At 37.9% G+C, this 27,090-nt stretch overlaps 4 protein-coding genes across 8 annotated transcripts; 3 read left to right on the top strand and 1 right to left on the bottom strand.

Annotated features, from left to right (window-relative positions):
- Positions 1-188: 188 nt before the first annotated feature.
- Positions 189-12,580, top strand: Tab2 (TAK1-associated binding protein 2). 4 transcript variants are annotated; one of them, XM_083092009.1, is made up of 10 exons: positions 189-408; positions 7,069-7,209; positions 8,049-8,529; positions 9,176-9,547; positions 10,112-10,339; positions 10,956-11,107; positions 11,179-11,272; positions 11,358-11,621; positions 12,301-12,357; positions 12,456-12,580. In XM_083092009.1, exons 2-10 carry the CDS (start codon positions 7,102-7,104, stop codon positions 12,479-12,481), a joined length of 1,782 nt encoding a protein of 593 aa, XP_082948135.1. In that variant the 5' UTR covers positions 189-408; positions 7,069-7,101; the 3' UTR covers positions 12,482-12,580. The 4 variants fall into 4 exon arrangements, with proteins under 4 accessions (XP_082948135.1, XP_082948134.1, XP_082948133.1 ...); XM_083092008.1 differs by having other exon boundaries at positions 11,337-11,621; XM_083092007.1 differs by lacking the exons at positions 12,301-12,357; positions 12,456-12,580 and having other exon boundaries at positions 11,358-12,038.
- An 8-nt stretch (positions 12,581-12,588) lies between these two features.
- LOC145967278 (pre-mRNA-splicing factor Syf2) lies at positions 12,589-14,375 on the bottom strand. The gene is made up of 4 exons (XM_083092017.1): positions 13,936-14,375; positions 13,519-13,659; positions 13,143-13,438; positions 12,589-13,072 (listed from the first exon to the last, which is right to left on the bottom strand). The coding sequence occupies exons 1-4, from the start codon at positions 14,029-14,031 to the stop codon at positions 12,907-12,909; spliced, it is 699 nt and encodes a 232-aa protein (XP_082948143.1). The 5' UTR covers positions 14,032-14,375; the 3' UTR covers positions 12,589-12,906.
- On the top strand, positions 14,312-20,016 carry LOC145967274 (uncharacterized). Its single transcript, XM_083092010.1, has 2 exons — positions 14,312-14,891; positions 17,049-20,016. Exons 1-2 carry the CDS (start codon positions 14,769-14,771, stop codon positions 18,681-18,683), a joined length of 1,758 nt encoding a protein of 585 aa, XP_082948136.1. The 5' UTR covers positions 14,312-14,768; the 3' UTR covers positions 18,684-20,016.
- Positions 20,017-20,558: 542 nt separating this feature from the next.
- LOC145966579 (uncharacterized) lies at positions 20,559-26,958 on the top strand. 2 transcript variants are annotated; one of them, XM_083090766.1, is made up of 6 exons: positions 20,559-20,718; positions 20,877-21,158; positions 21,323-21,422; positions 21,499-25,061; positions 25,261-25,422; positions 25,485-26,958. In XM_083090766.1, the coding sequence occupies exons 1-6, from the start codon at positions 20,680-20,682 to the stop codon at positions 25,707-25,709; spliced, it is 4,371 nt and encodes a 1,456-aa protein (XP_082946892.1). In that variant the 5' UTR covers positions 20,559-20,679; the 3' UTR covers positions 25,710-26,958. The 2 variants fall into 2 exon arrangements, with proteins under 2 accessions (XP_082946892.1, XP_082946891.1); XM_083090765.1 differs by having other exon boundaries at positions 21,499-25,073.
- The last annotated feature ends 132 nt before the right edge of the window (positions 26,959-27,090 follow it).

Here is a 27,090-nt window from a genome sequence, read left to right as displayed (position 1 = left end):
GACGCCGCGCGTCGCGTCGAATCGCGCGCGCAAACGTCGCGGGTCCACTCGAGCGGAAGTCGCGGCGAGCGGCGCGGTGGTCGGTACGCAGTGCACAGCTGATCAGTGGCCCCGACGGACGGTAGCCGTTCGGCTCGTCGCGAGTCTGTCCGACGCGAAGGAGCGCGAGAAAGGAGGACGGGAAGAGACGTGAGCGAGTGTACAGCGGTGACAGGTGAAAGCTCCGGGGGACGGGGAGGACGATACTCCGATAAAGCGCGCGCGGATCCCAGGAGCGATCATCCAGGAGGTGGTCCCTGCCTTCCGGCCGAAGCGTGGGTGTTCGCGGCGACGAGGAAAAAAAGCGAGGAGGTGGTGCACAACAACGTCGCAGCCCGCTCGTCGGACGTTTCCGATGGTTGCCGTCCGGTAAGTGTCGAGATCGCCGATCGCAGCTTGGGGTCTGAAAATTGGGCGATCGTCGTCGTCGTCGTCGTCGTCAGCGACGTGGACGACGGCGGCGTCGCTCGTGATAAAGAGGGGAGGAGGAAGGTGCGCGGTGCGGAGCGCGCTCTGACTTTTACTCGGCACGAAAATACACCTGCGATGGAATGCATCGGATGGATACACGCCGCAACAACAATGCACTGCCGTGGTTCGGCCATCGTTCTCTTCGGCTACGCGTTTCGTTTGCGTCCCCCCCGCTTCCCTCTCCTCCGACGCTGTTGAAAATTGTGTGTGTGTAACTTGTAATTATTTCACTCTGAAAATACACATATATATATCTAAAAAGCGTAGCGCAGAAATAGGTTATCGCGAAACCGGTAGGGCTATCTTTAACGCGTCTACGCCGATACCCTGCATCGTAGACGCGGAAAAATGCTCGCCGAGGTCATCGGTTTCAATGGTTGCGCAAATGATTTATGGAGATAATCTATCACTCGAAGGCCGATACTCTCAAACTTCCGTGCGCGGTTCAGAATTATTTGTCGCGTATAAAAACGCAACAGCGACGAGCGTAAACAAACCGGAGGGCTTCATTTAACACCAATCGATCCATTAACGATTCTTGACTTACGCTGACTTGCTGAAATAAATTTACGCTTCAAATGCAGTGATCAGATAAATTATAATCATTTCGTATAGACAAGAATGGCAGGTGGAATTTTCGACAGAATAGTAGGATTTTTTCTCTTGTGACGTCGTAATAAATTTTAATTGCGAGACACGAAATGATACGGATGCACTTCTCTGTTTGACTAGAAGATGGAAATGAGGAGGCGAAGTGTATTAGTTGTACAACAGCGCGAGCAGCCTGTATCACTGCATCATTTTAACGTTCTGCCATAAAACAAATGTATCGCGTGCCTGTCATAACAAGCTCGCGGTGAAGCGTTACATCTCTCGCTGCGTCGGTTTATTTAAAGTCGGAGTACATACTAGCGACGATTGGCCAACGGGGCCAGGTGCTCGTCTCCTGCGATTGAGACGTCCTGGGGCGCCGATTGATGCGCTACGACGTGTTGAACTTGGAGCGAATCTCGATCGCAAAATCAATTTTCAATCCCACGCAAATCTTATACCTACAGTATATACTATAGAAGTGCTTTAATCGTTAAAAAAGAGCGTAGAATTTTTAATTTCTGTTAAAAGGAATTTGCCGGAGAATTTCGATTTTTACTTCGTCACGATTTTTTTTATCGATATAACATTTTAATATCATCGATATTAATGTGAAACATCCAAAGAGATGTAATTTGATCGATACTATTATTCATCTCAATCTTTTGTATTATTTTTTTTTATATTTGCGGTAAAAATCTATTAAAATTCCTACAACTCAGGAATCTAATAAATTCTACATTTGATTTTTAATTATGTAGGTTTAATCTAAATTTAAGAAAATAATCTCTGACAAAGTACAATTTTTTCGCGAGTACTTTTATTCTTGACAAAAGTCAAGCTTTCTTTCTGCTTTGAATAAAGAAAGAAATACAAATACATTATAAATAGATGAAAGGAGAGCCACAGAGTAAGAAAAGCGCAATATATAATTTTTATAATTAAAAAACAATTTTATTGATACATCTCGATCTCAAATTTGGATTACACACAAAAACGACAAAATAAAAAAATACCGATATCCGATGATCTCGACAAAATAAAAAAATACCGATATCCGATGTACTCGTGCTCTTGGATTTCCTAATAAGCGATTATGTTTATATTACATTTTCTACATTACTACATTTGATATATTTTCTTGTTCGACTCTTATCTTATCGTCTCTTTCTAGCTGCATTCCACTCGCTATATCTGTTATGATACATTTTATTACCAACATTTTCGTATTATTTTTGTTGCTGATGAGTATCGTCTTTCTTGTAGCTGACACCTTTTGAAGACTTATCGCCGTTAATATTTGTGAATCGGTACCCTGGCATTCCTTTGACTTCAAAACATGACTTCGAATATCAATACTTTTTTTATTTTACTAAGGATATATGTGATCCAAATTTAAGCTCGAAATGTATCAATAAAATTCTTTTTTAATTATAAAAATTATATATTGTGTTTTTCTTACTGCTCTCTGGCTCTCTTTCCGCCCATTTATATTACGTTTACATTTTTACACTTCTACTAGAGTCTTTTTTCATCGTATTTTCTTTAATGAAAAAAATATTTATTGTTTTTTCCGCGAAATGATCGACGAAGATTGTACAATCGCAAATGAATTAGCCGTCAAACTCGCTCGGCAATTTCGCTTCATAATTCAATTAGGATACGCGTGCAAATAGTTCGACGATTCGCGACGAATATTTGTGAAAATTTTCGGGATGATTGCACGTTGTGTATGGAATTTGGATTTAAAAACAAATAATCTATATCTGAATGAAGAATCGATTTTTAGGAGCGATTGATGAATTATGTCTGTAATTATGAAGGTGGTTTGCATAAATTTTTTTGCACAGCTTTCGCTTTGAGATGATTAAATTATCTCTCTCTTTTGTGTTTTGACGAAAATTAAAAATATCTTTTAACTAAATTAAATTAATCGCGAGAATTATGTTAAATTTAACAATATAATTTAATTAATTTAATAATTGTGGAAATGTCCAGTGAAACATTTACAGATGTAAGACGACGGTTTGCGGATTTTCGAGAGGGAAAAAGCGCGATATTGTTTTCAATATGGATGGCGTTTATTTTTGCCGCGCGACTTATCGTAGGGATCTGGTTAACGTTAACGGTGCGTCTCGCCCGTCAATTATTATTCCTGGTTCCTTATTTTCGTCTGGTGGCCGACCCGACTTGACGCCTCCGACATACTTAAATTCCGCGACGCGGATTAGCTTTTGTCATGTCGGATTTACCGTTCCAAGAAACGTCGAATCGTGTATCGACTCTCCAGCCTTTCGACAACCTTTCAACTATCGCAACTGACACAATTTCGAAAAATGGAATCGATGTCAAATTTGTAAAATGTATATCCGATATATTTGTAAAAAGAAATATTCGAAGAAACTTTATAGAGTCTTAGAATAGACACACGAAGAGCACGACTCTGAATTGCTATTAACGGTTCATTACGTTCGTACGTCGCTGTGTTAATGAAACGTTATTACGTGCAATTAGCTCCTGTAACTGTTGCGAAGCAACAGGTGCCCGACAGCCGCATTTTGTAACTTCAAAGACTCATCGTGCAATCTGTCATATAACTCGTGGCGATAAAAAAAGAACCGTAATCGTTAAACGTTCCGCCGAATTTGTGACTTTCGACGGGCTCTCGCTCTTCTCTCCGCAGAAAATTACGCAGAGATCGTCTGTTTTCGCGACACCTGCGCAAAATAATCCTCAATAGTTTAGTTAGTTCGACGCTTTCGGGTCTACCGAGGATTTTGTAGGGACTCCTGCTCGGCCCCGGATTTCTCGAAGAGGCGGATTTCCGCGGCGCTTAAAAATAATTCCGCGCAGAATAAAAGAAAAGGAAAGACGCGGTGTGGAAATACCGGGCGGAATCCACCGCTTTTCCTCGTGTTTCTACACGGAGCCAGACGAAAACAGCCGCGCTGCGCGTGTCTCCTCGGTATTTCATGACACAAATATCTTCTCGGCAGCCTGGAATTCCGCTTTTCCTTTTTCGCTTGTCCCGACGCGAACGGCGCTTTCGTTTCTCCTCTTAAAACGTCCCCGTCGCCGACAAACGCTCCGACTTTCCGCGATAAATTGTCTCTATTTTTCTGTCAATAAGGGAACTTGCTTCGTCAGCCGCGATTTTATCCTCTTACCGGAAATGTGAAGCTCGAAAATGTAAAGTATTCCAACTGTAATATATCTCTACCCACCTACGAATTCTTTGAACAACTTGAAATGGAGTTCTCTTTCGAAATTTGACCGCAATAAAAGCTTATTTCTTGATTTTGTATCAAATTTACATTTATTTTCATGTGCATTCATTTTCTTCATTTTATTACGTTTATTTTCATAATTAACTATAAAATTGAAATTTTATTAAAAAGCTTGAGCTAATTTCCGGTTTAAATAATTTTGCGGAAAAGATTCGTCATCTTTGATCTATTATCGCGATACGTTTAATTTTAAATCCATGCTACTTACGATAATTATTCTGTTTAATCACACGATGGTGGTATCTGATCACGTTCTACGCCATTGAAAAAGTGCCTTTGGCACGAACAGGTTGATTTATTCGACTGGTTGTGCGCGAGATTCGTGAACAGGGACCGGAACGAATTCGCGTAGCCCACCATCTTCGAGTGTCATCTGCCCACTCGCATTTATTTGCATTTCGCTCATTTACATATAGACTTGATTTCGAAAATCTCAAGAAAGAGAGTGAATTTCTTGCCAAAGACCGTCGGCGTAGGAATGGAAGATTAAATAAATCTAAAATAATGTCCGGAGAAGCAAACGATTATTCTTGCATAAAAAATTTCTATCATGCGAAAAAGAAACATTACTTAAATCCTCATAAATTCTAAAAAAAAAAAATCTGTATTTTTAAATATAAAAGCTGCGTCTAGAGAAATAGAGGAAAATATATGTATAATAGTTTCTAGAGATACAGATGCATGGAAGATATAGCTATGTCGAATTGAATCGAATTAATTGTATAATTAATTTAAGAATAGGAAAAACGACAGATCACGCAAAATTGTATACGAAACAATATGCGCCACGTGCCACTTTTCTCCCTGATTGATGCCTCACTCACTCGATCCGCCCTCTCGCCAGGTGCGAGATGGAAGAAAAGGAAACGGCGAAGATTATTAATTCCCTCTAGCACTTTATTTCACCGCGTGGCCGTGTGCCAAATGCGAATCCCGAATGCGACCGAAGCTTTTTCGTCTCCCCCAAAGTCTTTTCCAATCGAATTGGCGTCGCGCGCGACGTTTGCCAAATCGAGCTCTTGTGAGTGCAATCAAATGCAAATCATTGCATTCTCTAAAAGCATTCCTTTAAAATTAATTTAAAAAAGAAGTCGACGGTATTATTTTACAGAAGAAAATATATTTTTTCCCTTTTTTTTTATTATCAAATATTCACACTGGTCTCGCGCGCATATTTTAACGTCATTGTCATTGCATTTTTTCTATATTTTTGATTCTTATAAATATTTTTACCCCTTTTTTAAGGTAATATTAATTTAGATAATATTAATTTTTTAAGATATATATATATATATTAATTTTTTTAGAATAATAATTTAATTATATTTTAATTTATTATTATTGACATAGTGCCGTTTATAAATTTTTTTTGTCACGATTGGTTACATTCTCGCGCAAGCATCTTTTTTCGCAAATAAACTTATCCGCAAAATTGCATCATGTCTTTAGTACCGGCTAATTATGCGACACTATTACGTGTCTTGCTGCACAGGTGTCTATCGTCTTCCTACGTAGCTGCCAATTCCGCGATGTAACGGGTGTCGTAGAACGATCGGTCGTTGGAATAGGTCAGAATTTCAAATTAGCCCGCGCAGATTTTGGCAGTTTTTGACAAAAAATCCTGCGATGATTCAACTCGTGCGTAAGCATACATATTTAGATTTCTTCTAAATCGTATAAGTTTATATAGTTGCTACTTTTTAATTATTATTTCCAAGAAAGATATGTAATAGCAAAAGCATACATTGTATATAATGATATATATAAATATTAGAATATAAATGAAATATATTTTATAATTCAGATCTGAATTCGATCTATTTCAGTAGACCGATAATATCAATTGTATTTCGATTTATGATCTTTGCGGGAAAACAATGTAAGCTTGTAGATGACGTAGAAGAATATAAAAATATTCTTTCCGAGAGGAGATAACGTGGACTTTCCAATGTTGAGAAAAACAATTTGTTGTTCAACTTGTGCGTTACTCTTGAAAAATGAGTTAGTCAGCCGAGTTTATAAATACAATAAGATTATGCTATTGAAAGAGCGAAGAAGCTTTCGTCTCTCTTGGCATGAAGGGGTAAAGACAAGTTTCAAGAGTAACGTACTACATCTGCCGAATCTCCTCCCAAGGAAAAAAAGAGAAAGAAAGAAAGAAAGAGAAAAGAGAGAGAGAGAGAGAGAGAGAGAGAAATGAATGGGTGTGGGTGTGCGTGTGCACTTTTGACATTTCCCAATTGTCAGGTTCCACGGTCTTTCTTCTAATCTTTTTCCCGTCATTATCGCACGTGATCGAGTCATAGAAAGTCCAATACCGATCGTCATTTTCACGCTCTCATCCAACTTTCTATCAGACAATCAGACGCGATGTCGTTCGAGATCGTCGAGATCGTCCCGGCAAGTCTACAAAGATTCGATCTGGATGCGGCCCAACTCGCTTATACAATAAATTACAAAATATCCAAGTTTCTGGGAAAGCTTCCGGATCGCGTTATTACGAGAGAACTCTTGGCTCGTCTTTCATTATCGCAACGATCATTACAAAAGACGAGAGAACCCTCTTGGCTCGTGTCGGCCATTAATAGCGTAAAATTTACGGGAATCGGCGACCGACTGTTTTGTATCGGTTTGACACGACGAGACGTTCAAATGTAACGATAATACGTGGCACCTGCAGGTAGAGGCCCTGCCAGGAGGATGGGGGCCCACGATGGGGGAGTGCCACTGCTCTAACATCACTATCATGCAGCTGTTCCACGAGCTGAAGCAGCAGTTCCCCGCGCTCCCTGATCACGTCGTCTCCCAGTGCATCGCCCAGGTATACAGGTGGCCTTTGTCCGTCAGGAGTGTGGCCCTATTAAGCATCCCCAGCTCCGTATCTCTCAAGCACCCAAGAGAGAATCACTAAAACTAACTCGTCGTCTCCCTAATTGCCTCAATAATGACTAACTAGCGCATAACACGGTTTACGATGTACGATTTAATGAGAATTGGCAATCTCTCCTCGCCTCTTTCCTCGCCTGTATCATGCATATCGTTGAATCCATTTGCACGAGCGTGGAACCTATGTGTATCTTATTTAAGTAGGCCGTTCTCCACAGAACCATGGATATACTTCTTGCTTTTAAATTTTTTTAGTCGATTTGGAAGTGATTTTTTCTCGATAATAACATTTTTATTAAATTAAATTAAATTTTAGAAGATAAAATAAATGACAAAAAAAGTTTTTTTAAATTAATTCTAAGTTTAATCGAATCTTAAATCGAGACTTGTTAGTAAAAATTAGTATGACAATAAAAAAAAAAATTGGAAAAAAATATAATGAATCATGATATTTCCGTTTTCCTCAACATCGATGAAAGATTGTATCCAAATTGGCCGAGGAAATTACAAAGTATCCGATGCTTTTAGAATATTGTATACAAATCTTTCTCAGCATCACACAAACATGTACGTGCGATGTCCGGGATAATTGTAAGCAATCGCGTGACGTGTTCAAATTCGGAACGCGGTGATTTCGGCGAGGAAGCCGAAGACAAGGAACGCGAGCTCGAACTGCGTTCCACAGTATATCTCCGATATCTGGAAAAATGGACATTTCGTCGGAGAGATGAACACCGAATGAACCCGCTGACCATAGATACGTGTGCGTTGCAGAACAGCCACGACCGGGAGATATGCGCGAGGAGCCTGCGGGCCACCCAGGAGTCCCGTCCGTCGCCGGGCGCGTTTCCACCGCCGGCCCCTTGCATCGGGGTGCAACAACAACAACAACAACAGCCGTCGTCTCCGCCGCAACAACGAGATCAGCAACGTTGCTGCGCGATGAATCAGGTACAGCAACAGCAACGCGGCATCGCGGTCGGCGTCAGGCGTCCTCATCGACCGGCGTCGTTGGACATCGGTATGACACGTCGTTGCATCCCTCCCGTCGTAGGCTGCATCCGCGCCGCCACCGTCGCGACGTCGTCCACGGCGTCGTCGAACCCCCTCGTCACAACCCCGTCGTCCGCTCCGGCCGTCTGCACGTCGCGCGGCTTCTTCGACGACGGTTGCACCGTCAATAGCAACGGCAGCAACGTGCCGCCCGGCTTCGAGCTCAACGTCAACGTCGCCTGCAGCCCCGCGGGCAATCGCGGTACGGATGCTGTCGTTGCTGAAATTGACATCGTATTCGCAATATTTAACGTCATAGCGTCTTTAATTCCATCAGTTTATATATTGGACTAAATCAAAAATATGAGTGTGTAAAGAGGAAATTTTTTAAAATAATATAAATTAATTTCCTCAGCGAGATATTTCGAGTAGATTTCAATGATATGTTGCAGAGTAGTTGAGTATCGAACGTTAAATATGTGATACGATTAAGCGAATTTAAAAATCAAATACGATGGTATCGAATCAAAAGTGATCGCGGCACGTAATGAGACTTTTATCTGGCTCCTGATAATCGTAAAGATAAATAGGATGTCTACGGTTGTGAAGAATAATTAAGCGGATAGTAAAGCGTTTTCTTTTCAGAAAACCGAATCGTTATTCTTATTCTAATCGTTATTTTATCATTATTGGAGATACTATTTTAGATATTATTTTTATTATTCGCGCTCATAATAAGGCCTCACAATCATTATTCAGAAATTCGGACGGACCAGTTCGCAAGTTGACTTTGATGCGGACATACACCGTCGACTTCTTTTGATTTTAGCCATCGGCTCTAAAGTCGCGAAAATTATTGAAAAAATAAAATTGTAGACCAACATTTAATTGTAATTTTGCACCAACAGATTTTCGAACGGTACCGACTATCGGTACCTGTAAACGAAGCGACCTCGTCGTCGTGCCACGACCTCATTACGCCGAACCTCTGTTAGCCGTTGGAAAGCCCGGGACGCAAATCGATCACACGCGAAGTTACACCTCGGTCAGCTTGACCCTCAGGCCGCCTTCCTCCGAGCCGCAACCCCCGATCGATATCAGATCGGAAGGATCGAGCCTGACTTACTCGACCTCGTCCCTGGATCCACGTGGCTTTCAGAGCCGCCTGCAGATCAGCATCGGTCCTGGAAACGTCGGTAGCGTGGCGGCGGCAAGGATAAGACCGCCGATGGCCAACAGCCTATTACCGTCAACTCAGACGAGTCCACAGCGGCCACCTGGTACGTTTTCGGACAATATAGTCCAAATTTGTCAATAAACTTTCCTCTCAGTCCTTTTGTTCGATTCCGAACGTGGTGATGTCTCTCTCATATACTTGTGTTGCACACCAGATTATCACACGTATATGGAACCTATAGTTTAAGCCGATTCCGAACGGCTAGATTAGAGAGATTTTCATGGCAAGATTTCTCGGTGAATTTTTCGGTTCTACCGAGAATCGAACCCGGGACTTTTGGCTTTGTAGACTAGTGCTCTGCCTATTGTGCCACGCTTCGCTCAAATAAACTTTACTAGAGTTTAATTTATATATACTTTTAGAAAAAGATATTTATCTAGAGAGAAAGATGTAAGAAAATATATATGTATAAAAATATAGAAACATGCGTATAATATAATATAATATGTAAATGATATATATATATAAAGTATACGCAGAGAATTTATCAGCATAAAATGCATAACTATTAATTTTAATAAAATTGTAGGCAAGATCTCATCTAGATTTGTCAAAGAATCTTTTGCTAAAATTAACCCGGAATTTTTTTCATTTGCATCGCTCCCAGGACTTCCGCCAGGACCGCCGAGCCAGCTGCCAAGACCGACGACAACGACGATGAGCGCGCCGACTACACCCTCCGTACCGCCAACGACAACGAATATCGTTCCAATTTGCAGTCTCCCGACGACGCCTTCCGCACCCACGACGATCGGCATCGCATCTCCCTCCAGTGCCAGTGTTGGGGATCATACGCAGTCCACTTCCGATCAGAACCGATCGCCGTTGAGTCAAAGTAATGCCGGAACGACGACAAGCTTTCCCACTTCGAGTTCTGCAGCTATAGCGTTGCAGAAGCGCGCGCACGTGTATATTTACCTGGAAGTCACTCGGTCGCACGTACTACTCCCACGCACGCAACACCGAGAACATTATTTACGCATTCCTGACCCCACGCTTCGGGCTATACATAGCCGCACATCGCGGTTACAGCTACGCGGACCACCTGATCCGGTTTTTCTGATCGCGAGAGTTCGTGCGTTTCCTGAACGTCGCTACGTTCCTGCGTTAAACGCACCAGTGGCCTTCGCTCTTTTTTTCGCGATCAATGAAGAAATACGATTACGTTATAATGTTGTTTACGACGCAGATATAAAACGCGTTTTTTTTTTACCTGTGCAGATACGAGAGCTGTTGAAAGTACTCTAAGTCGTATTATCATTACAGTCAATAAAATTGTACTAAAGCGAAGCGTAATATAATAAAATTAACGAATTGCGACTGCGGCAATGTCATCACTCGCGGATGTGAGATAGAATAAGAAAGTCGTTGTAGTTAAAGTACTAAGCTTTGAGGCGGTTCGGCCCGCTTTTGTCTGTCTAGGCAGTTAAAATTATTATTAAAATTTTTAGTGACGGAGCACCAAAAGAAATTGATCGCGGAGCAATTGGTTAGGAAAGAAAGGCTCGCCAGAGAATTAAGAGTCGAAAAGGGACGACTCGAAGCGATGAAGAAGGAAGTACAAGCTCTCGCCAAACCAATGGATCCTTTAATATCCCCTCAAGTATGTACAGCAAAGAAGAATGCGTGATATGATATCATTTTGATATGTATTTTAATGCGAAATTTTTGCAGGAGCGGAAGAAACGGCTAAGGAGCGAAATATATATGCTACAGGTCGAGTGTGATAGGTTGGCCGATCAAGTGGATCAATGGTCAGACAGACGAGGTATTTACTTTCTATTGTGCTGTCACAATAAAATCTCATAAAGTTATAAGCAATTCGTAAGTAGGTCGAATAATTGTGCTTTTAGTACCACTGGGCGAAACCAACGAGGAGTTTTATCAGAGCATTTATACCGGCCAGCCATTGCCGACAAGACCGTTGAATCTACCGCCACCTTTGCCGAGTCAACCTCCAGTGTGGCAATCGGAACAACCAACGACAATCGGGAGCGATAATGAACGGGACGAACCATCGTGGGTCTGCACTATGTGTACTTTCGACAATCATCCGCTAATGAACAAGTGCGAGGAGTGCGACATGCCGAGACTGTTGACCTCTAGCGATAGTGCAGGTACAGTGTACGGCAAGTCGCCAGGAACGATGCTATCAACCTTGTTGTTGTCGTCGTCCTCGTCGGCAGCGGCTCGTTATGATCGTGTTGAACCTTCTTCAATACCACTCCAGCCACCTGGAATAGAATAACTCGTTGCCTAACAGCATGTTTTTTAATTTGTGATATAATCTCTGTGGAAACTTGCTAAAGTTATTTCACAATTGACGGATTAAACGCTCATCATTCGAACTTTATAAGCACTTATATAAAAGTGATATATTTTATTATCACAGTACTTTTACGAATCATCACATTGTACTTTTAAGAAATTTTTAACAAGTGTTAAAAAGCTATTATTAAACTGTTATAGAAATTGTGTACTTAATTATAATTAATTGATTTTGTTTTTAGCATAATAAAGGAGAACAAGACGTGTGCGGCTTTGTTTTTATTTGTTAGATATGCGTGTGTCGTTGTCGATTTTGATATTGCATGATTTATTAACATTTGATTTACAAATTATATACTTTTTACCTGATGCTTCTAAGCATTGTTGATGTAGCATTAATATTTTCTAGCAAAAAATATCATTTTGACTCTAATTTAAGGTAAGGAAAGGCATTGTATGTTTAATAATTATGTATGACATTTCATCGAATTTGATAGCAATACTATAAAGTGGATCTTTAATTTTCAGGGGAGACGCAAGATATTCACATACGAGTAACACATCATCACAATTTTTCGCCAAGACGTAAGTATCGCTTTTGTTGAAATGAGATTAATATTTTTTGCAAATATAATATTTATACTATCTGTAAAAATAATTATTTCCACATATTATTTTTTCAGGTACAGTGCACAGTTGGGTGGTATGACGTGAACTGAATTAGAAATTTTTAAAAAACTGTACATATATAATTATATTATTTAAATTAAATAAATTTTTGTAGCGGCTCTAAGCGATTATAATAGAACATGTGACTAATGTAATAATTTAATTTTTTATTTGCAATTAGTGTGTATATTACACGTTATTACTTAATTAGTTCGCTCTGTAAAGTCTCTGTTTTCAAGTTGACACTAAATAACTAATTGGATTTTCCTGACATATTTCTCTTTCTCTGGAGAAATTTCTAGAACATTTAGATTTTCGCGTATCAGCAATGCACGCTAAGTGCTGATAACAAAAGATACACTTAACTACAAAATTTCCTTTTCTTCAGATTCTTATTTGTATAAAAATTATCGTATAATATAAAATACAAAGTATATTTATAATAATTGTAACAACATTCCGTCATTATATAGCCGTACCCCTTTCCAAATTCAACTTTGTTTCCCGAGTATACTCGCCGTAGAATCTTTCCAGTTTCTGATTGAACTTTGCATTACGTTCATTAATGTAATCGATATCCGCGTCATCGTTATGCATTCTACGCCTACTATATTTCTCTCTCTTTGTGATTCTGTAAAAAAAAAGATAAGTGTGAAACATGAGTTATCAAAGATTTTTGTTAAAATATTAATTTGACTTACTGTTTTTCCAGATTGGTGACCATTTTGTCTATCGCTTCTTTTTTATCTTCGTGCAAGCCGTGCAATATTGTATTTCGGTCCCCATAAAAGGCAGGTCCCAACTTCTCCTTTGCTTCTTCGTAGGCTTCCATATTTGGTTTTATATTTTTCACCAATCTGTTATATGATCGTATCGCTGCTTGTTCATAATCTGAGAAACCTGGGTCTGGATTTTGTTTGCTCCGCTTTTTCCTAGCTATTCTCTCTGCTTCTGTAGCGTCAATGTTTAGCAATTTGTTCCGTTCGTAATCTTCGCCCTATAGAAAGTACAAATTAAGTAAATAAGTATTTGTATATATCTAAAAATGTAAGATTTCATTGATATCTGCTATATTACTTTAGTCTCTGCCTCTTTCCTAGCAGCTTCATCCTGTATTATCCATTCGGCCTGTCTCTTGCGAGACTCCCAATTAGCAGGTAACTTGTTCCTCTTATCCTCCTCTACAACTTCCTTGTGATTCTGCATTCTGGCTTCGTTCTGTTGAATCAATATAGATGATATAGATGTAGACAAACCAATAATATATTTTAATAGATTAATATATACATTTATTGGATAATTTGGAGCTGGAATTAACCAAATTACCCAATAAATATAAATATAAGATACAAAGAGAGAAAAAGATGTCCAAAAATATTTGATTCTTTTAAAGTGACAAAGTGATATTGATTATTCCAATTCCAAGAAATTAAATTATAAAATTTTCATAAGACATCTTTCACACAGGTTAACTTTGATTGATTGCGCACTCACCCTCTTAGCGTGAAGATCCCTGAGCCGTTTCATTCTTTCTTGATATTTCGCTGTCGCGGATTGCGAAGACGATGCACTTGGTGCGGCATCATCCATGTTCAAACGCAATTGAACTAAATACAATTTCCAAGAAAACTCGTAAACTTCGCGACCACCAACGTAAGTGAAATAAATATCGACTTGTCAAGATCAACGGAAAGCCTTAGAAGCGTCAACTGTGTCTACAAGTAGAACCACGTAGCCATATTCTAGAGCAGGAATTCCCGACCAACTGTCGATATAATCGTTTTCCCTATCCCTATTATCATTTTTGGTTACGAAATTTCATTGAACTCGAATTCCACGAAAGGAGCCATTATCGTCGAAAGCTCAGTGCTTTATAGTGCGCGACGTGACGTGGATCGATCCGGCGAGAGGTTCCCAAGTTTCACTCGTCATCCAGTCGATTCACGTACCGGCCGATCGCTTTGGCCAAGTAGCCTTTACCATAGATCCCTTTACCCCTCCGGAGGTCCCTCGCGCGATTTATCCTTCCATCTCGCTTCGTCCCCTCCTTCCGATGCCCTCTCCTAGTCTATTCGACTACACTTTCTCTACGGGCTTTTCGAGATTCCCGCGGGTAGGGCGCGGACAGGTAGGGCAGGAAGCAGGGAGCAGGGAGCAGGGACACGAGCGGGAACGTACGGGCACGAAGGAGCAGAGACGACGGAGCAGTGGAGCACGAGACGCATAAAGCGAGCGGAGGCGCGCGCGTACGCGACGTCGCGTCGCGCGAGGGCTGAGCGAGTGGTCGAGCAGCGCGTGGTGCGACGACGAGGCCGAGAGAGCGCGGTATGGAGACCCTGGAGTCGAGCCGCATGTGCCGCCTGTGCGGCCAACAGTCGGGCATCTCCATCAACATCTTCGACGAGAGCGAGAACCACGTCAAGAAGATCAACGCCGTGCTGCCGATCATGGTGCGTTGCTCACGTCCGCCTCTCGCTCTCTCTCTCGCTCTCTCTCTTTCTTTCTTTCTCCCCCCCCTCCCTCCCTCTCTCTTCTCTTCTCTTCTCTTCTCTTCTCCGCATCTTCCGTTTCTCTACTACCTGATTCTCCCTCTACTATCGGAGGGTACGCGCTATCGCGCTTTCGTTCGCGTGTCTACGCCTTCTCGCCCTCGCGAAGACTTACGACCGATGTAAAGCGCACCCTTGCATTCCCGCGAGGTCTCATTGTGAAACGCGAGCTCCGTTATTATTAGCCGCGCTTTATGCGGTTTCTTTCAATTCGTCCCCTTTTCATCTTTCCCCCTTCTCTCTTCGCCTTCAATGGTCACGTAGTCCCCGAATGAAGTGAACGAGGGTACCGTAATACGTTCTAGCGGGAGACGGAAAGAATTCTCGCGTTCGTTCAGACACGCGGGGATCGACGAGGGGGATAACGAATTCCGGGCGGGTGGCACGCACGTGGCTTTTTGTACGAATGGGGCACGTGTCGCTGACGCGACAACTTACAAGGACTCGACGCGAGACGATAAACTCTTCCCGAGGACGGAATTATCGTTTTTGATTAAACTATCGATTTGCAAAAGTGAGGTTATCGTCGGTTTTGCGCGTCCCGAAATATCAAGAATGTGAATTTCTATTGCATAATTGAAGAAGATTGCGAAAAGATTTCTTTACGTTGAGCAGATTTTTTGCATCGGCAAATTTCTTTTGCATTTCTTTCGTTTAATTACACTTTCTAAGATTCTTTTTCTTCATATTGTTTTTTTATATTTTATTGGTGCATATCTTTTTTTAGTTTTCTATCTTTTAATCAAATATAAATTCAATCTACTCATTTTTTAATTTTTTTGATATTAGAAATTGAAATACAAAATTTATAATTACATTTATATTTTTTTAAATATATTTTACATAATTATATATATTATAATATATATTATATGTATATTTTATAAAATTAGTTATATATTTAAAATGCGTATATATAATTTAATGCATTTATTATATTTATGTTTATAAGAACGAGTCTTACTTATTATCTTAATATTATAATGGATATATAAATAACAAAATTTAATATTCTAATAAAACGAAAATTATAATAAACAAAAGATTTTTAAATTTTATCTTTCGAATGCATAGAATATCTTATACATTTTTGTATTAATTATATGTTTTATAACTTGTAATAATTATATCTCTCTAGTCAGACAATAAGTGAATTTATTTTCATGTAACATTATTCTTGAAATAATGAAAAGTTTTAAGATATCTTCGAATTAACCAATTTATTACACATCTTATATATTTGTAAATAAAAAAAATTGATATTTCATAATTTATGACGATAAATATCAAATTAGACTACTTAATCATTCTGTTTTCGTAAATATCAATGTATTATATATCGGGTATATATTCACATTTATATTTTTTCTGTCTTTAAATTCTAAGGTATTGTAGATGATATGATTGGCATTCAAAGAAATGTAAATACGTGATAAATTTTATAATGAACATGTATAATGTAAGACACGAAAGTACATATAAAGAAATGTATATTGGTGAATCGATTATGAGTCAGAGATAAACAATTAAGTCTATATATATATCGCTATTTGAATCCATTTTGGAGCTATTAGCGAGATTGTAAGAATACCGCGATAATGTTAATGAACGGAAGTTTCCAAGCTTGTGCTGCGTGCTATTTACACAGTTACATATGTACATCCATTACAAACATGATGATACACACTCGATTATTCCTCATTTATCTCCTATAATTCGACAATTTGATCCTGTCGCTATCCTGAGAATTTCATAAAGATTGCCCCATCAATTATTGAACAACAATTGCGCAACAATCGAAAGATTTTATATAACGCTTTATTTTTTAGAGAAACTCTTGGAGACATAAATCTGTCTAGGAAATAAATTTCGTGAAAATTAATCTTTTAAAATATTAAATTAATTTTTTTCAAACTTTAAAATTAATTTCCCCTGTTTGGAAAAAAAAAAGATTTAAATAAACGTAAAAAAACGCTAATGCACGTTGATTGATCCTTTAAAAATTCACTGTTCCCGGAATCACGTCCTCTTGATTCGTATCCATTGTACGTTCTTCAGGTGCACGAGATGGACCTACTGCCGAAGCAGATGTGCCACCGGTGTAGTTACAAGCTGGAAGAGTTTCATAAGTTCTACGTGGACTGCCTGAAGACGGACGCGGCGCTCAAAAGCCAGTTGTCGTGGATGCGAAAGGACCGGGACAAGGAGAAGATCGGCGTGCCGATGGTACACATTGAGAATGTGAAGATCAAGGCAGAGTCGCTCGATTACGACGTATACGAATTGGAGCCGCTGATAGAAAACATGGAATATATCAATTCGATGGCACTTCCTGCCGGCGGAATTCACAATGGATTAACATATGCGACCCTCTCGCGTTATCGATGTTGCTGTGATAAGAAGGACCAAAGTAGAGCAAAAAAAACTACGGCGGGATTCTGTCAGAATTATAGAGAATCCGTATTTAAGTGCGGCGAGATCGCGAATGACTCGCGGAAGAAGACTCTTGTGGACGCTACCCCCAAATTAAGACCGATCAAGAAGAACACTTTTACGCAAGCGGAGTTTCCAGATTGCCCGCAGAATCACTTGCTGTGCATTGATACTGTCAAGAACGCGCGAGATCGCTTGACCACAGATACGAACGCCAAAGATGATGCATCTTCTCTGAATACGCGAAACTGTTCTTACGATAGACTCGAAACGATTCCTAAAAACCCAGCAGCTTCGAGAAGCACGATAGTGCGGAATTTGAGACCTAGGGTAAATTTGGTGAACTATGCGTCGAACAAAAAAACGATAGTGCACAATTTGAGACCTAGGAATACTCTGGTCAATTATACGTCGAATAAAAGGAAAACGTCGATTGATGCTGATTCGGGACCATCTATTATAGCAAGCAACTCGGAAATTTCTAATTCGAAAACTACATTTGCATCCAATTTTAAGTTAACTGGACAGATCAAGGTAGAACAAATAGATGAGATGGAAGGGCGCAGTTTAAGACCAAGAAGAAACGTCGTGGATTACCAGGAACCGAAAATGAGAAAGGTATCAGATCACCGCACGAAGAGACGCAAGGTGGAAGACGCGGAGCAGAACTCGAAGCCGCATTCGAAAAATGAAAATGCATCTTCGAATAAATTTGCTCTGAAGCTCAAGATAAAACAGGAAGTTTTAGATGACCTGGAAGACACGGTGCTCAGTGAAATGACCAACGCGATACCCCGATTACCGAATAACTCACTTGCCAATTTACCCGCAAAGGTCGAAGCAGTGACGAGTGATAACGATGTCAGTTCGGGAGATGACATGTCAGATTACTTCAAGTCGAATCATCCACAATTACGAAATAAGTTTCAACTAGCCAAGCAAAAGTCATCCAACATCAAGAAGAACAGGTTGGCGAAGACGAAGAAGATCTATCGATTGCCAGCAACGAACTATTCACCAAAATGTCTGAGGAGTCAGGATGCTTTTCTGAGAAATGGCAAGACGAGAAAAAAAGATTACATGGAATGGCCAGTGAAGAAGTTACAAACGAGAAAATTGATGGACATGGTCAATAAAAGCGCGAAGATGAAGCCAGCGGTGGTGAAACTGGCCGAGACCATTAAACACTATTGCGAGACGTGCAACGTCAGCTTTACGAATAAGGAATTATTCAAACTACATAGGTGCTACTATGATTAATCTTTTTTCACGTAGCTGAATTCCCGTAAAATACAAAATTCACGAGTTATTTAAGGGATATTTAAAAGAGTACGAAAAAGTATGAAAATATCTTTTGGATATCTTCTATAAATGAGGGACATTCGAGAGACGTATCTCGATGATATAAAAAAATAATTAAGGTATCATTTATCTTTAGTTATATGAAAATTAATTTCTATTTGCCAATTGTTTTGATGATTTCTTTTCTGACTTCCGGATATACTGCTTTTAAAATGATATAAACGCGCTTTGTCTAAATTTAATATTCTATTCTATATAACGATAACGAGACGAAATTCTTTTTTATGAATTTATGCCTATTTGTAAAAATTTTAATAAATTTCTTTATTTTTCGCAATGCTAACATCATCTATATAATTGTTGATTTTTTCGATCTTTTTATTTGATTGTAATTTTCTTTTTTTATCATTAAAATTATCAATATAAATAAGCTCGAGGACAATAAATAGAAAAATAACAGATTTGTTTGTATATATTGCACTTTGTTTAGAGATATAGTTTTATCATCTGTTATTATCTTTATGTTTTTGCTATATCACTTAATTATGAACGAGAATATACATGGATACTTCATATATTTTATTTGTCGACTTATGTAGACATTAAACAATGACAACTGTTGCATATGCTTAAGATTTTATGTAAGAAATTCACAAGTCGCCTTCAAAGATTAAAAAATAAATATACAAATATAGATAGAGATCTATTTTATGAAAGACAAGAGATATAAATATATGTCAATATATATATTTCATGAGAGTATGTGATATATATATGTATATGGAAATAACGACCGATTTTTTGGAGAACTCAGTGTATTAATGCATGTAATATATAATTGAGAGATTGCTCTTTTTACACTATTAAGTGTAAAAAGAGCAATCTCTTTACACTACTTAGGAATTTTATATATTAATACGATTACATTGTATATATTTTGACAATATTCGAAAAAATCACTATTTGAAATTTTTATTAATTTTTTTTACAATTGTCAAACATCCAAATCAACATTATGATGATATAATAAGTATACGAATTCATTAAATAATTAATTATATTTTAATTTCAGCAGTATGTTATATATAAAAATTAATACATCATAAAATTTTCTACAATAATTATATGGATATTAACTGCGAATTAAGACAAGTTTTTATGTAATCTCTTATTGCAAAATGCTTCTCTGAATTATCTGTCCGTTAATATGCAAGTAGATGTTGTTATTCTCTAAAGATATATCTTTCTCATATCATTGAACTGATTAATAAATGTTACGCAACTGCATAAATTATATAATTATTTATACAAAAACAATATCCTGATCCCACATCACTTATCTTTTCGTAAAAAAATATTTCTATTTTACATATATATGTATGTGTATACATATATATTGCCATGTTTAACATTATCACATTTAATAATGATACGCATTAAGGCGATAAAATGTACAAAGAAAATAATTTATGATCTTACGTTGCGTTATAATAATTATAGTTATCATTTTATAAATCGTTTTGAGAAAACAAAAATATTCTGCACAATATGCGATTTTATAATTTATGTACAAGATAGAGAAATCAAATTTTTACGCATTTGTTTTTCACGTATAGTAAATATCTAATTACTGATGAATAATTTTTCGCAATGCTAACATCAACTATATAATCGTTGACTTTTTCTATCTTTTTATTTGATTGGAATTTTCTTTTTTTATCATTATTAAAATTATCAATAAAATATATATATATATATTTTTTAAAATATTTTTTACAAAAGAATCATTTTATTTTGCCGTGTTTCATTGCCTGAGCTACGATAGCGTAGCGGCAACCAAGCGAATTACAGGTAACAAACAAACAAAAAGTATGGCAGGTGTCAAAGAGTTTGGGGAAGATGACCGATTATATACAGTGTTTTAAGTTAATTTCATTTGCGGCCAAACAGTGAAATGTCTTCGGATACTGTAAAATCGCCGCGAATCGAAGATGTAAGTTTCACTTTAGCGTTATTCGTACTCGCAAACTCTACGGGTGCTCATTTAACCTAAATCTATCACTGGAGACACAGTGTGTAGTGATATTTCAAAATTTTTTTCATTAGATGAAATAAACGAATAAGTGTTTTATATGTTAAAATTTTTTTTAGTTGATCTCCTCAGAAGATGATACTTTGGGATCCTCCGTAAGTCTGAGTGTTGGGGAGAATTCAGTGCGCATTAAAAAAAAAGCCAAATCTACCAAAGAAATTGAACAATTATTGGCTGATAAGAAAGACACGCAAGATAAATGGTGGTTGAAGAGACCTGAAACACGTCTAGATGTTTCAAGTGCCAAGAATGCGGACACAAAGATGAAGCAGTCTCCTACTCCTACATCGGATGTCAGCTCTTCCATGAAAGAGTTTCTTGAGAAAGAAAGGATGTGCAAAGTAATTGATTAAATCATATAATAATATATAATAAAATATCTTTCATAGTTTAATTTTACAACAGAATTGCAAATATACTTTTATATATATATATATATATATATATATATATATATATATACTATTGTTTCATGTTTTAAGATATTACTTTATATGTTTTTTAGATAGCGTCGAAAAGCGAAGGAGAACTGAAAGACAAAGATGATACATTATGCGATATACTTGCATCTGCAGCTTTTGATAAATATCCATCAGATTTTGAAAGTGAGTTTTTATATAATATGTAGAAGCTTTACAAATCGGTATTTGTATTTGATTGATGTACTTTTGTTCGATGTAGATGCTACTGATGAAGATATTGGTAGTATATTGGAGGAAATGAGCAAGATTGCTGGTGCATTAAGTCCTAATTCAGGCCCCGAACGTACCAAATCTGTTGATTCCAGTAAGAATCCTACCGAAGAAGAAAAGTCAGTAGAGGAATTATTAGAGGAAGCCGAGAAATTAGTGAAGAAAAATAGTAATACTCTGTCAAAAAGTATATCCAAATCTGATACTCTAGTACCGGAAAATAATCAAGACGAAAGCCTCAATAGAGTAAGGCAATTAGAAGCTGATATTTTTCAATTAATAGAAGAAGAAGTTTATAAAGAAACAGAAAAGATAAAGAGAAGTCCGAAAAATGAGAAAAAACGAGAAAATAGCCCCGGATTTGAAATTGTTTACGAAAGCCTAAATAGTTTAAAACCACCAAAGACACTGGAACTTCAAAGGAAAAAGTTTGAGGAACAAAAAGTCGAAATATCGAGCAGTTCCGATTTGGATGATCCGATTGAGAGACATTCCAAGTCCGAGGAATTAAAAAGCACAAAAAAAATAGAAATAGAAAAGGAAAATCTGCAGAAGGAAATCACGGACGTAGACAAGAATTTTTTTGAAGATTTCTTAAGGAAATCCAAAGAAAAGGCGGAAGGTAGGATATCCGGGAGTTCTAGTTTCGGGCAAGAAGATTTCTCACATTTCTTGAAGCTGCTTCAAGGACAAAACATGGATAAAAAAGAGCCAGAATCAAAAGAACCTAATGTAGTCTATGATCTTTTGAAATCTACCAATGCAAATCGTGAACTATCCAATGTAGAGGATCAGTTAGTTAATGGCAAAACTCCCGAGTTTCCGGAAAAAGAATTTTCTGAGATATTAGGAAAGGAATTATCAGAGGCTAACGGTGCACATGTTGAACATGAAATTAATGAAAGTGATTCCAGTGTTAGTGAAAGACATTCTAAACGAGCATCTAATTCTCCATCAATTGCGGCAACATTCTTGCAAAATTCTAGTAAAAAATCTAAAAAATCTGTATCAACAGACGTAGAAAGAGAAAGTAATAAAAATGTAACAGAAGACAATAAAAAGGTTAATTCTGAAGGTGAATTATATACAGTGGGATTGACACCACGATTAGAACTGTTTGCAGATGCAATACCCAAACTTATGGCTGAGAAATTAAGTGAAAATGTAAAAGAGAATGTAGAAAAGACAGATTTGGTGCATAAAAAATCTATATGCACAGAAGTAAAGATTGATACAAAAAAGGAGAATTTGGATATTGCCAAAGCATTCAAAGTTTCTAAGATGAATCATCAAGAAGTGTCTGGTCACAGTGTTTTGAAAAAAACAACAGATGTATGTAAAACCGATCGCGTAGTTAGTGCACCGAGCAATAAGCAATTGAAGAAAGAAATAAGATTTTGTAAATCCAAGAGCTATGATCAAATATGCCAGCCTCCTCTGAGAACTTCTCTCGAAAATATCAGAGTTAACAAAGCATCATATGTATCTAAGAAATCTGTAAATTTGGTTTCTAAAAAATCACCAATGGTAAAACCAAAAGTGCAATCCAGATCAATTCCTAAAACAATATCGAAACCTAATGTATTTCCAAAACCAAAAATGGATTCTGCCAAAACCGGATCTACATCTAGTTTACCAGCTGCGTGCAAAGGCTCTCAATTGAAATCGCCTGACAGTTACAGGAAAAATTTAATGGCTGCTGGAGATTCGAAACAGATTACCATGAAACGTGATTGGGAGATGTTATGCCGTGAGGAGAGACATAAGAATGCGCTTCTAAAGCAACAATTGGAAGCCGAGGCGAAGCTGTACAAAAATCAAATCGAAGAGATGCGTACGTCCTTCGAGACTGAACTGTTTGCTTTGAAGAAACAGAATATAATTTTGAAAGCAAGAGTCGATGAGCTTTCTCTGAACGAGAGGCTCGTGGAAGTTCCAGTTAAGAATGATACAAAAATCGTTCTTTTAGAACAAGAATTGGAAAAGCAGGAGAATCTAATCCGCGCTTACGAGACCGAAAACAAGAAATTGATACAAGATACCAAACGTATGCAAGAGGAGTTGAAAAATTTGCAGTCTAAACAAAAGATTACGGTATCGGAGGCAAACGACATGCAACAGCTCACTGATCGGGTGAAAGATCTTCAGGAAGAGACGTTGAAATTGAATCTCGAAGTGTCCGAATTAAGAGAGAAAAACATCGATTGCTTGTTGAAAAACGATGATTTGACTCAACAAAATAGTTTACTCACGGACGAATTGGAGATGTTCAAGGAGCAGCTGAGAGCAAAAAACAACTTCATTACGGACCGGTTGCAAGTGATGAGCACCGCAGAATTAGAACTGAAGAAACAGATAGAAGATTTAAGTATCAAATTGAGCTCAAAATCAGAGTACCTACGAGTGACGAAACAGGAGCTAGAGAAGTTTCAACGAGACGTATTGCCTTTAGAGAAAGAACTGATGGAACTCAGAATTAAGGAGGGAAATCTCCAGGAGAAATTGCAAATAAGCAAGAGTCACATCGAACGTGAAAAGCAACTGACTCAGAAACTCAAGGATCAAGTTATTCTAGACAATAAGAAAATCATAGATCTGAACAGGCAAGTGCGCGAATTGGAGCGTATACTCAAGAGGAAGAATCCAGATTCAGTCTCGGCTCTCATATTGACTGCCAATTCGGAACAGGAAAAGATTGGTTCCGAGAAAGTAAAACTTCTGGAGGAAAGAATAGCGAGTCTCGAGAACGAGATTAAAGACAAGGAGAATATCGCGCAGCAAAATTTAGTTGACTTGCAGAAAAAATTTTCTGATATGAAGGAGAAATATATGACACAGATAACGGAGTTGGAGACGAAACTATTGGAAGTTACCGCAAAAGAACATAAGTTATATAATGACATGTTCACGCAGACAGTCAGACATGTCGAGAGCAAAAGTGTCGAGACTAACAAGAGAGACGATAAAACTTCGGCGAAAGAAGAAGAGAAGAAAGATCAAAAGGCGATGAAGGTTGGACCAAAGTCTCAAAATCCTAAAGAGGACGCGCATCTTATCGCTACTATAAGAGGCTTGAAACTGGAAATCTCGAATAAAGATAAAGCAATCTCGAAAATAACCAAAGAATATCAGGAGTTACAGAAGACGAACCGGAGATTGCAGAAGGAACGAGAGAAATTATTAAATGATCGGAGGAGTTTCAGAAGCATGGATTTTGAGAAAGCGTTTCGAGGAATGAAGAACGGCGAAGGAAACGATCAAAATTCAAATGTCTATCAAAACGGACATGTTTCTGACTCGCAAAGATTGTCGTCGTCGACACCAAAGTTGTACGATCCGATGCAGTACACGGAAAACGGCAAGAATGGAGTTATCAAAAAGTTAACTAATGAAAACGACATTTTGAAAGAAGAACTAAACAAGATAAACAAGGACTTTATGGCTCTAAAAAGCAAGAGACTACATGATTTGAATCTCTTGCAAGAGGAACACGAACGAGAAATGGCTACTCTTGTGAAAGAATATAGCATCAAATTCGGAGATTCTAAAGTGGTAAAGTTACAGGTTTGTAATGCTTAGCGGGCACTTGGCTTCTATCACTTATATTTTATTTGATTTTTATCATCTGGTTGCACAAAATTTAAAATAGATCTTTGTTTTGCTTGTGTACTAAAAGAAATCTGTGCTTCGCTCATATATTCATCTGTCATGCATTAAGAATTTGCACTATTTCATAATTTTTATTATTAAGGGCCAGGTTAATACTCAGGGAGCGATTATATCGCATTTAAAGGAACAGATCGAAAAGTTTAGGGATTACAAGGAACAAGTAGTTGTGCTGAAGGCCGAAAGAGAGCATTTAGAGAACAAAGTGAAAACGCTGACCGAGAAAGTCAAGTACTTATCAACACCGGTATGTAAAAAATATTCTTGATCTTTAAAATAATTTTTTTTGACATGATGTTTTTATTTCAGGAAACGGAACAATTGCAGTTGTTGCAGGATAAAATTACGATTCTCCAGCAACGGCACGAGAGTAGAGAAATGACCTTGCAAACGTTAATTCGTGACTTATTGAGGAATCGAACGCAATGCAAGGATTGTAAAAACGAGAAGGGCAAAAACCGGCAGCTTTGCTACTTTCGGCAGGAGCTTGATCATATTTTAGGGATGCTACAGGAGATCACTAACGTCCATTGATATCGCTGAATCGAGAAATCGTCTCTATTATTGTACAATACATCAGATGGTTCTCGGTTCTCATCGAATATTGTGATAATTTTTACAGGATTAAGACTTGCGATGTAATCTTAAATAATTCCCGAGAGAGGCATTAGATATCGAAAGTATAGGTACGTTTGTACGCGTTTGTTCGCGTTACATTTAGCCAAAATATTTAGTCGATATCCTTTAGTCGACTCTTCCAGGATTTGTAAGGATTATTATCGTTATTAATGCGCAATCTTCTTTCTCGCGTTCATGGTACACTGTTCGTTCTGCGAGTTCGTGCCTATCAGCGTGGAATTTGCAAATTATTCGGTAGGATCACTGCCAGAGGAACGCTATCGCGAACTAGCGTAGTCCAATGACGAACGAACGTACAACTGTATTACAATTTTTTCAGATTTCTATCCGTCGTCAATTTTCTTGCCGCGCGTGCAATATCTCGAAATACTGCCCCGCTTTAACTAATCGATTTTTATTGAATTAGAAATTAATTTTTATATACGTCGTACATTCTTAAGAGATTAGCTAATATTTTTTACTTATTTATTTATTTATTGAGTCTTGAATAAAAAAAATTGAACGGCTGTTTATACAACTTCTTTTTTCATCAATGTTATTACAGTTTATTTCGTTCTTATAACGAATCGTATGACACGATAATTGGGGAGAGAGGGGGAGAAGAGAAGAAAAAAGTAGGCGAATAAAAATATCTTCCAAAGATAAATGATATCTCTAGTTTTTTACTCGATAATTTTTGGAAACTTTGCTGTGTACATAGAGCGTTAAGATAAACCGCTGTATTTATTTCGTATAAAAACTCTGCGTCGGTTTATTCGCGATCAACGAAGTCGAGTCAACGTACTTGACTATATATCATGTGTATTATCGTATACATTATAAATACTCTAATTTATTATTACTGTTGCCAAGTCTAGCTGGTGGTTTAACGATCTCATTAAATGTAGTCTGTACGCGTCATAATAAACGCGAGCACGTCGCACAAATCAACGTGGCCGAGGCTGAAGGATGAGCAATAAATGAAATGCCTATTTTTCTGAAACGCTTTCTATGCGTTTTCAAGGCAATCATCTTTCTGAGACTCGGTTACGTCAAATCACACAATCACACTCTTTTTCTAAATAGATTTAAGATCGTTACAAATACACATATAATGTACAAAATTCAAAATAACTTTAATAAACTTAATCTTTTCGTCGACTAATCGATATCTTTTCAACAGCAATACAACCAAAGTTAAAAAATTGCTTCAATTTATATTTTTCAGTAATATTTAATAATTTGTTAAAATAATATGCCAACAGCCATATAACAATTTGCCGCATGATATTTGTTA

Source organism: Camponotus vicinus, unplaced genomic scaffold (genome assembly GCF_025532165.1).
Source record: "Camponotus vicinus isolate PSW18456_S1 unplaced genomic scaffold, iyCamVici1.0 SCAF_2, whole genome shotgun sequence".
NCBI lineage: Eukaryota > Metazoa > Arthropoda > Insecta > Hymenoptera > Formicidae > Camponotus > Camponotus vicinus.
Note: the sequence above shows the minus strand (reverse complement) of the source record. Positions and strands in the feature narration are given on the sequence as shown.